We start from the raw sequence: 11,238 nt of genomic DNA on the forward strand, positions 1-11,238 counted from the left end.
TGTTCCATTTTTTTATTTAACTCTAATCCCCAGGAGTTCTGGGAATCAAAGAGATCAATGCTATTTTCAAAACTAACCCTGGTGTTTGTGACTGTACTTGGTGACTTCATGTGGCTTCCCTCCCAGGCACACCGTTTGCTGAGGAAGAAGCCCCTTCCTGCACCCCAGACTCCCAGGTCCACTGTGAGGGGTGGCAGGGCCCAGGGCCAGGCCTGATGTGTAGTCCTGCCTCCCACAAGGGCAGGGGCCTGGATACCCGGATCCTGCTACTCTACTTGAGGTGGGGAGGTAGGCTCCCTGACGGGTAAACCCAAAGAGGACAAGAGCTCACCGTGCCATCCCCAGGGATGGGGTTGGAGAAATGAAAGCTGAGGTCTGACCTAGGCCTGGGTGCGCAAGCCTTCCACAGAGCTAAAACTAGAGCTCTCCTCCCGCCCCTCCTCCCTCAGCCAAGGTCCTGGCACCCGGCCTCCCACATCCTATCCCCTGAGCTCCGAGCCACAGTGACCTCTCCCTCGCTGCACACTCATGGCCCAGAAAGATGCCCAATGCCCTCAGTGGGCAGGCACCCCCACTGCCCCCCCCGCCACACTGTCACCGGGGTACGGCTGCCTAAGGCTTCCTGCAGGCACACCCTGTCTCCCCACGAGGCCTTGAGACTTCCAAAGCGCAGGGCAGGCCCTAATTTCAGCTCCCTCCTGCAGGGACAAGTGCTAGGCTCTGCAGGGCGCATGCACGGAAGGAGGAGAACTGCCTTGCGGTGCCGGCCTGCGGCCCGGCACACAGCAGGCGCAGGGGTCCTGGGGTTAATCGGCAACTTCCTCATCCAACAGCAAAATAGAATTATGTTGGAGATCCGTCATAGGACAGAGAAGCCACGAGGAGTCGTCTTCTGGAGGGACTCTGGGATGCCACCCCATCCATCAGCCTGTGAGGGTCTCAGGTCCCTGAACAGCACAATGTGGGCTGCCGAAGTTGTGTGCGGGCATTTCTGGCTCTTGAACTCTGATTCGATTATAGACTCACAGAGAGGGAGAGCCCAAGAGCTTCCCATTCTCCCCTCCAGCCCTTCAGCACAGCAGAAACTGAACAGAGACAACTGTGGGGAGAAGGCGGGGCTTGTGGCCAGGCTCAAACGGGGCATTACCCCTCCCCCGCTCAAGGTGCCTCCGCAGAGTAAATCTGGCAAGACACACTTCAGACCCAAAAGCCAGTGGCTTTTGACACCTCAACCAAAGTTCCATAAAATAGGAGGTTCAGCTGCAAAGACAGATTCTCCTGGCCTACATCCTCAGGAGGAGACGTGGACAGGAAGCTGTGGGGTAAGACTCATCTCCTGGTCTTTAGGCTAAGATCCCCTTGCCGGCCATTTCTCCTCCTCACATGCCGGCCATTTCTCCTCCTCACATCCCCCCTACCCCCCAGACCTCTGCAGGCTGTTGCTTGAGCCCACAGCTATGAGCAAGCCGCGATGCCCCCTGTGAACTCAGAAACCCAGCCCCCAAGTCTGGGCTCCAGCCCTCGCTCCCCCACCTTCCCCAGCCCCATCCATCTCTGAGGCTTTCTCTGTGGCTGGAATGGGGTGGGGGGCTACACCAGAGGCCGGCACTGTGTGGCACCATCGCTGAGACTTCTCCCTTTCCCAAGGAGCAGGGCCCCTGGGGGCAAGGGCAAGGCAAGCCCCTCCCCAGCGGATGGAGCAGAACAGAGAGTCAACAGCAACAGTGTTTATATCTGCTCCTTTGTCTGGGACACACAGCCCAGTGCCTGAGGGCTTGCCAGGGTGGCCTATTGTCTGGCACTGTTTGCCTTTGGGGCGAGAGGTGCCCTGGAGTGGGAAGTGAGAGGCCCGGCAGGGGTGGGAAGCAGGGCCCAGGACCACACCAGGCAGCCAGCCTTGGTGCCAAAGGCCGTGGCTCATGAAGCCCCTGGGCAAGGAGCCAAGTGCCGCCCACTCTTCTGTCTGCAGGCTCAGATGACAGGACATGGCAGGAACTTCCCACCTCTCACGAAGACCCCTCAGAACCATTGTCTTCCCTCACCCAGGCCCCTCAGGGCCCCCAGATTGCTTCTCAGGGCTCACTCTCCCACCCCTGCACACCCACCCTCACCCCCAACCCTAGGAAGTTAAGGAAGCTAAGAGACACTGCTAGTACTTGCCTGGAGGGGACAGAAACAGCTCGGGGAGATCTGGGGACCTGCTTCTGGGGCGACGTCCAAAGTCGGTCTGCACATGTGTTAGAGGCGGCTGGCCTTACAATTCCATCTTCCCCAAACCACCACCAGTCCCTTGCCCTCAAACCCAGCTCCTCCACAAGTGGCTCTTTCTCAGGGCTACATCTGATCATACGTAAGCGCAGAACCACTCCACATCCAGCCTTAGCTGCTCCTAAACTGAACGAGGCAGCCTGTCACCCGGATCTGGGGGACCCTGCGCAAGTCACTCCCTCTTTGATGAAGAGGGGCTGGATTCCTGGATCTCTAAGAGCCCTTTCAGCTTCAAAGTCACAGAACCAGAACCAGAACCGCAGGGCGAGGATCTTAAGCCCTCCTAGACCGCAGAGTGGAAACTGATACTACAGGAATGCAACAGGAAGGATCCTGCCTTCGGCCAGAGACAATCCAAGCCACCAACCTATACACGGTTCTGTGCAGGTGTCTCTACCACAGTTTGTGCATAGACCACACTCAGCTGTACACCACATGCTGCATATTATCACACTGTAAGGTGTGATACACATTTTGAAGTATATTCCACACTTTGGGGTATACACACACTTCAGGGCATACAGACACTTTGCAGCATGTAACACTTTGTGTAGATCTACACACTTGGGCTATATCCCATACTTTGTGTATCTACCACACTCCCTGTAGAGACGTCCCTGCTGGGAGCATTCCCTAGTGTTAATGTGACTCTGGTGAGGCTCTGAGGTTCAGAGTGCAGACCCGGGAACCAGATAAAGTTGGGTATGATGCATTTCCACCAGTTGTTAACCTTCAGCAAATCACTTGCCCTCTGAGATTCAGTTTCCTCACCGGTACAAAGGAGATAACAATAGTACCTACCTCACAGGGACTGGGGCAGGGGGAGATTAAATGAAGCAGAGCCCATAATGGGCTCACCATAGCCAGCAGCACACAAGAAACACCTGGTAAAGGGCACCTGGGGGGCTCAGTTAAGCTTCAGATTAATGTCCTCTGGAGTCATATCTGGGTCGTGAGCTCCAACCGGAGTTGAGCCCCTCGTGGAGCCCCTCCTCTGCTTCCACTTGGAGCCCTGCGATGGGCTCAGCAAGGGCTCTGCTTCCGGCCAGGCTCGCTGGGAGTCTGCTTCTCTCCCTCTCCCTCTGGCCCTCCCCCCTCATTGCACGCATACGCACGCTCTCTCACGCCCTAAAACAAATCTTTTTAAAAAAAAAAAAGAAACACTTGGTAAATGGTAGCCTTGCCATTGCTCACACTTTCAAAGGTGAGTGTTTTATAATGTAATGCACTGTTCAATTTAAAATTTTTAATTGAAAAATATATATATATATATATTCGGATGTTCCCGTAAAGCTTTGGAAACTCAGATAACAGACAGAACCATTTAATTCATATTTATTTCACATTTGATCTGTAAACTTTTTATTAAAAAAAAAATCCACTGTCATTAGCAACGTGTGCTGCCATTAGTTTGTCTTTAGTGAAATAAGAGCGCAGGCCTTAAAGAGTCTCTGTCTAAAACGTGTAGAAACTCCGATGTAAACACGAGGTGTCCGCCCTCTTCCCTTGATTTTGGGAGTTCATCAATGACATGATCTCAACCAGAAAGGCAGGGGGGAAAGGACAACAGTTTGATACCTAAGAGCTCCCGGGACAGGAACTGTACAGTTTGGCAGGCTCATTTGTCTTTTCAAACTGTTTACCTTGGGCAAATTGTATCAGGTTTGCTTCTTCCACATAATTTCCACTCTTCCGTCTAAAAACAGCAGCTAAAAGATTTCTTGCAGTCAGCACTTCTGGAGAAGGAGGGGCAGGTGCACAAACATACAAGATAGAAACATACATATTCTTCAAGCAGTGGCCCTGGAGAGAGGGAAGGTGGGAGAGAGGGAGGGACAGACCCACGAAAGAGATACTTTTAAAGTGAGTTACTGGGGTGAAGGGTGCATCAGAGGATAATGGCTTTATACACAGGGCTGCTGCAAGGCAGAAAGGTTCATTTACTTCTGTCTTGGTCCCTCCTTGTAATATTTACATAGGAAAAGGCAATTATGCTGTTAGGCACAGGAAAAAAATGGACAGAAATCTTTTCCCCCTCAGGAAATCTCAAAGCAGGTCCAGGCCCCAGGGACAGTCACCAGCTGCTGGTGAAAAGGACACAGAAGGAGGTAATGACACCAGAAAAGGGCTTGCATTGCAAAGGGGCTTGGCCTGAACTGAAGGACAATGTGTCCGCCTCAAAGGCATCTCCAACAGCATCAAAAGCCCAGACATCCGGGACCCTAGCGTGTACTATCAAAAATAGTGTATATTTACAGTGGGGGATGGGAGGATGGGCAGGGCTGCCCTGAGCATTTGATTAAAAACAGAGTTAGGGGAAGGGGGAGAGCAATTAGCCGGGGCTCAGTAACCCCCATCCGTTAATCCTTTGTGAGCCGTATCCTCTGGGGTCCGTTCAGTGCTTGCTTGCTCTGATCTGCATTGACAGCTGGCCTCAGGGGAGGTGAAAATACCTTTAGAAAGCAATACTAATTAGGGGACTCCCAAGAACCCAGGAAGATCGCGCCAAGTCACAAGGGGCCCTAACAACTACTGGGGGGCCTGCGGCCCTCCCAGCCAGTTCTTTTCCCGGGGTGGGAGGGGGCCAGGGTGGGGGGGAGAGCAGAGGCCCACAGGAGGCCACAGGGCAAGGCCTGGCCAGGAAACACCGAGTAGGCAGGACCCGGGTTTCAGTGCGCAGGGACTGCACAGACGAGCCCCTCGATCCCCGCCGACTGCAGTGGGCGCCAGTCTGTTCGCGGGTCGCGGACCGGGCGCTCACACGATCCGTTTCCTGTCGCCCCGGCAGAGGATCTTCTTGAAGGCCCGGCGGAAGTCGTGGTTGAAGATGGTGTAGATGACCGGGTTCAGCGAGCTGTTGCAGTAGCCGAACCAGAAGAAGACCTTGAAAAGCGTGCGCGGCACGGAGCAGCCCACGGCCGTGAGCGTGTAAGTAAAGAAGAAGGGGAACCAGCACACCACGAACACGCCGATGACCACGGCCAGCACGAACGTGAAGCGCTTCTCGCGGTTCTGCCGCCCGCGCCAGCGCGACGCCTTGGCGCCTCCGCCACGCTCCTCCCCGGGCCCCGCCGCCGACGCCCCGGGCCCTGTGGCCCCCGGCCCGCGCCGCGGCAGGCTGTCCCCGGGCTTCACCTGGCTCGCCCGGGCCTTGCCCTTGGCCCGGGGGCCACCGCGCTCCGACCTGCGAGGCCCCGGGGGCCGCTCGGCGTGCTCGGACGACGAGCTCTCCTCCAGGTCCAGCGCGTCAGCGTCGCGCGGCCCGGCCGGCGCGGGCTCCCCCGGGGCACCGTTGAGCTGGGCGGGCAGCAGCTCGGGCTCGGGGCCCACGGGGCCCACGCCGCGCTCCGGGCCCAGGCCATTGGGCCTGCGCTCGGCGCCCCCCGGCGGCGCGGCGTTGGCGTCCGGACCCCGGCGGCTGGGCGGCACGCGGGTGCGGCGCTTGGCAATCTGGTAGATGCGCACGTAGACCAGGATCATGATGAGGCAGGGCGCGAAAAAGGAGCCGATGCACGACGAGATTACGTACCACTTCTGGTCGTTGATCTCGCAGCGCGGCTCCGCCGGCTGCTGGCCGCCGCCGCCGCCCTTCTTCTCGATGGAGATGAGCGGCGGGAAGGAGATGACGGCCGAGATGACCCACACGGTGACGATGATGGCCTTGATGCGGCGCGGCGTGCGCTTCAGGTTGTACTCGATGGCCTGCGTGATGGACCAGTAGCGATCCAGGCTGATGGCGCACAGGTGCACGATGGACGAGGTGCAGAAGAGTACGTCGAGCGCCAGGTAGATCTCACACCACGCCTTGCCGAAATACCAGTAGCCCATGACCTCATTGGCCAGCGAGAAAGGGATGACGAGCGTGGCCACCAGGATGTCGGCCGAGGCCAGAGACACCAGGAAGAGGTTCTGGGGCGCCTTCAGCGCGCGGCTTGTGAACACCGCGATGATGACAAGCACGTTGCCGAACACCGTGAGCAGCATGAGCAGGCCGGCCAGGCACACCAGCGTCAGCGTCATCTGCAGGGAGTAAGGGGTGGCCCGGGCGCCGCCCCCTGGCGCCTCGGTCCCGTTCCAGCTCGTGTTGCCCGCGTCCGGCTGCAGGGAGCCCATGGGCGCGAAGCTGCCCTCGGCCAGCGGCTGCTCCTGGCGGAACATGAACGCGGGTGCCCGCTCGCCTGGGCCTGCTGCCAGCTGCCTTCCGGCCCGGCGCCCGTGGGTGCTCCTCTTCCTCCCGCGCCCCGCTCGCCCTGCCGCGCCTCACATGGGGAGGGGGCCGCAGGGACGCCGGCCCAAGCTGCCGGGGGGTGGGGGACGCTAGCAGCCCATGGGCCCGGCTCCCGCGAACGGCGCCCGGCCTGCGCTTGTGGCGCTCGTCGTGGGCGCCTTCTCCTGCCCAGCTCAGCACAAGTTTTATTTCTAAGCGGCGGGAGAGAGTAGGTCGAGCCGATGGGGAAAGGGAGAGTTATTCTTCAAGAAGGGAGAACAGAAATCATCGGTGGCCTGATCACTTGGAGAGATGACAGAAAATTTAAAATCTATCTCTATCTTGACTCTCGAGCCTGAGCGAAAGCAAGAGGTCTTACCGTGTGCGGGGCCCGCCCCCACCCCGGGAGGCAGCCGAGGGGCGCTGATGCGGGCCTGGGGTCCTAGGTCTGTCTTCTTACGTCCCCGAAACAGCGATTACCGACTCCTTCGCTTTCCCCCAGACGCGGCGGTGCCGGCCGGACCCGGGCTGGGGCCGGGGTGCGGACTCTGCCGCCTCTCCCGGAGCGCCGCCGGACTTCCAAAGTTGCGTGCCCAGCTGGGGCTGGGGCTCAGCGCGCGGAGCTCGGGGGTGGCGGCGGGGCGAGCCGTGTGCGGGCCGCATGAAGACGACCCCGTCCTCAGGTGGGCCGGGGCAGGTGGGCGATCGGCCCTCCCGGAGCAGCGGCCGAGGCACAGGGTCTCCTGGGCGTTGGCCCGGCGAGCGGCGGGCGCTGAGTGCAGCCGGCCGGGCCGGGGTCCGAGGGCAGCGTGAGTTGGGGCAGGAACGCAGGGCTAGGGGAAGAAGGTGCTGGGGGTGGCCGGGCGGCGGCGCGCCGGCTGCTGGGCGTCTGCAGCGAAGCCCGGGCCGCTGCTGCTCCGCCGCGCTCACCGTGAACTGGTTTTATAGCCCCAGGATCAAGCTGGCGTTGCGGAGCAGCCGGCGTCAGCCCCCACGTGGGAAATCGACCCTCCCCCACCCCTTGCGCCTCCCCTCCGCGGGTCTAGCGCCCGCGCTCCGCGTGGAACCTTGGGGAGCGCTGGCCCCCTGGCCGGACGGGCTCTTTGGAGAGGCGGGTACCTGGAGCGAGGGGTTTAAAGAGCGTGCCCAGGGAGTGGGAGCGGCCCCTGCTGGGAATTGGCCGAGCAGCTCCGGGCCGGCCCAGTAGAAAGCAGCGGGCCCCGGGGAGTGACCCCATCGAGCTGGGTCCTGGGAGGGAAGAGAGTTGGGGACCCTGGCCCGAATCGGGAGCAGCAAACACCGGTGCCAGGGGCATCCGAAGCAGCCTGGTCCTGGCGGCGAGGCGAGAGGGGTGCTGGTGAGAAGGAAGGCACGCGTTCGCCTCGAACCCCCTGGGGCGGAATTGGGAAGTACACCCCGGGGAGCGGGACCCGCCCGAGGCCAGAGATCCGATCCGGGGAGAGGAGGCCACGTGTGGTCTGAACCACAGAGGAGTGTGCGGGACACAGGCAGCCGGGGGTCCGGACCGCGCCCCACTTCCACGGCGGTGAAGAGGGGTCCCGGAGGCGGCGGCCACGCTGCACGACTGAGCGAGGGCGCACTGACACCTGCTGGCAGCTCGTCGCCACGGCGGCCACGCCGGGCGCTTGCTTCCGCCTCTGCAGTCCTTTGCCTACAGCGCCTTCTCCTATTTCAGGACAAGTTTGGGTCCGAGCTCAGGAAAGGAGAAGCCAGATTTTAAACTGCACTTTGTCACGTTGCAGAAATCTTCCTAAAGCATACACGTTGTGTGTCGGGAGTGGGAGTTCGCCTGAGAAAGTCACGTTGGGAAGGGCGCAGCCGGCCATCCGAGCCCGGGACTGGCATCCCATCCTGGCCAAGGCACAGCCCACCGTTCCCTCAGATCCCAGAGGCCTGGAGTCTCCCCTAATGATGGCCCAGTTCTAGCCCGCTATGAACCATTTTGTCTTTGTGGAGGCAGGAAAGCTGGACTCCAACACCCCCCCCCATTCCAGATGCATACACACGATCTTTTAGTTAAGGAGGGGGGTGCTGGTCAAAAGAGGAGAGAATCTTTTCCATGTTCTTTCTGACGGGAATAGCATGGAGCAAGGTGAATGGCTAGTTTTTCTTGGCATGCTGGTTGCCCTACAATAGATCTCAACAATTGCTAGAGTACCAGTTTGTTTTGTGCTATCTGCACATTTCAAATCAGCAGGCAGTTTAAGGGTAAGCCCGGGAAGATAGGAACTGTTAACAGGAGAGATTAACAGAGAAGGTAAAGAAAAGTCGCCTTATTGAAGGACCCGATTAAGCAGAATACCTTATGCAACCACCTAAGCTGGAAGTTCAAGATCCAGCAGATCACCTCTCTGTGGGGCAGGGTGCAGGCTCAGGTCTGGCTCGGGGATCGGGATGAATGCAGGGCGGGCGGTGAACATCACATTCAGCCCCAGCTGATGTCTACGGCCTGCACCAGTGATACAGTCATTGAAGTAGCTGCTCTGGGCGCACACAGGAGGACTATATTTTTTCAAAGTACTTCACAGATGTCTCATTTGACTTCAGTACTTTTATCTCCCAATCTCTGATCCAGTCGGGTGACCTCCTCTACCAGTCTTAATTCCGAGGAGCCAGAAGGCTCTTTTCTGGAGGATCTAAAGGAAGCTGAGAAGACAGAATTTCCTCCCTCTGTTGAGCTCATCACTTCCCATCTTCTGCTCAAATCTCAGCTCTGAGTCTCCTGGCAGGGGGCAGAATCATGGCACAGGCTCGGTTGCCCAGGTGAATACACTTATTTTTGCACAGCAACCAGGAGCCCCTAACTTCAAGTATGAATGATGAGAGAGACAAAAATCCAAGGCCAAGGCAGTCTGGGGCTCGAGGTGTTGTTCACAGAATTTAGGGAGGGAGTCCTAGATGGGCAGGGCTGTGCATCTCCCTATCTGTTGCAAACACGCAGCTGTTCTCCCAGTCTTATTTCAGAAGCAAGAAGGAAAGTGAAAACCCAGGCCAAAGTATTTTCCTTTCTTGGATCTCTGCTTCTAGCCTGCGTATGACACCTCTTGTCACATTTTCTGAATGCTTCCCAGCCAGTCAGTTCCTTAATTCCTGGGTTTGGAGTCTCTTCTATAAAATGAAAACAGGTCTTTCAAGGAACTAAGGTCTCTGAGACCAGCATACAACACTTACCAGCTTTGGCGAAGTACCTCATATGATCCTGTCCCGGGCTGTGTCCAGAGCCCTTCACCTGCAGAGTTCTTCCTCCTTCTTCTTGTACATGAACCTTATCACCAGAGGCTCTGCCTCCTTAGTTCGACGCATAGGGTCAGTCTATCTGAGCTTAAAAAGCTAAGTGGGCACCATTATTTTTGCTAGAAGATATAGTGCTGCACTAGCTGAATGAGACAGCAATGAGCAGAGAGAAATCCACAAAGACAGTACTTCTTAACCACGCCTGTATAGCAGCATTGCCTGGGAATGTCAAAGACACTTATCAGTGCTCCACAGCACAATTATGATTCATCAGGTCTTGGGTGGGATGTAGCATGTGTATTTGAAAAGGTTGCTTGGCAGGTGCTAACAAGCACACTCAAGACTCACTGCCCTAAGCAATACATCTCTGGGGCAGGAGTGAGGAGCAACTGTCTTGGTGGGGGCAGGGAGGGAGCGGCCAAATGCCCTGAACACTTTCAGCAAGCCAATCTGTATATGCTCCAGATTGAGGATCACTGCCCTGGTGGGCCAATGGGACAGCCAAGGCGGGTATCACAGCCCTCAGGGATCTGAGGCAGAACAGGCGAGAGCCACTGCAATATGGAGGTTGACTTTCGTGGCTTGAGGAGTCACCTCTGGGCATACAAGTGGGGGTCCATCATTATTGCTACTATTAATAAAAATAAATACTGTTTATTAGCACTAACCCCGTACCAGGCACAATGCTGAGCAGTTTATGTACTATATACATTTTATATAATTCCCCAGAACAACCCTATAGTGTAGATATGACCTGCCTTTACAGCTGGGGAAAACAAGGCACAGAGAGAGAGGCTAAGTAGGGTATTCAGCTAACAAGTAGCAGGGCCAGATCTGGACCCGAGGTTTCCTGATTTTAAGCCCATTGAGCTTTATAACTGCCTTTCTGTGGGTGTCTGTCCTCTACCACACTGACAAAAGGAAACCTGCAAGAGATTCATCAGAAATGAGAGTGTTGACGAGCTGTCAGATCCTCCCTATATTCTTTTCCTCCTAATCCATTGTGTGGCTGCTAGAGCAGGACATATAGGGCCAGACGTGTTCCTTCATTCCACATCTGATGTACCGCATGGGAGGAAGCATCAAGTATACTCTGCACAAGACTGAGCATTTCCCCATGGCCAGCCTGATGGCGAGCCAACGCCACAGTACTGATAATGTCCTCCCCTTGATGGAAGTCACAACTCCCTCTCATGGGCTCCCATATATATTTTTTTCATGGCTTGGGTGAACTTCCATTGCACTAGCTCCCCTGTTCACTTATATGATAGTATAGTAAGGGGAAAAGACTGTTCTGTTCATCTTTGTATTTCTAGAACATACCTAAAACAGGCTTTCTAGAAATCAAATTTCTGGAACCTATCCCTTGGAGATTCAACAGGACTATGGTAGGACTTGTATTTTTAACAAACACCTGAGCAATCCAATAAATACCAAAATGTAAGACACACTGGCATAGGTATTTGATAAATATGTGTGTGATGAACGCATGAAAGAATTAGTGAATG

At 56.6% G+C, this 11,238-nt stretch overlaps 1 protein-coding gene across 1 annotated transcript; it reads right to left on the reverse strand.

The window, feature by feature from the left end:
• Positions 1–3,561: 3,561 nt before the first annotated feature.
• ADRA2A (adrenoceptor alpha 2A) lies at positions 3,562–7,558 on the reverse strand. Its single transcript, XM_025881104.2, has 2 exons — positions 6,855–7,558; positions 3,562–6,778 (listed from the first exon to the last, which is right to left on the reverse strand). Exon 2 carries the CDS (start codon positions 6,424–6,426, stop codon positions 5,026–5,028), a length of 1,401 nt encoding a protein of 466 aa, XP_025736889.1. The 5' UTR covers positions 6,427–6,778; positions 6,855–7,558; the 3' UTR covers positions 3,562–5,025.
• Positions 7,559–11,238: the final 3,680 nt, after the last annotated feature.

Source organism: Callorhinus ursinus, unplaced genomic scaffold (assembly GCF_003265705.2).
Source record: "Callorhinus ursinus isolate GAN/ISIS: 27379988/994484 unplaced genomic scaffold, GSC_fseal_2.0 scaffold20, whole genome shotgun sequence".
Taxonomy (NCBI): domain Eukaryota; kingdom Metazoa; phylum Chordata; class Mammalia; order Carnivora; family Otariidae; genus Callorhinus; species Callorhinus ursinus.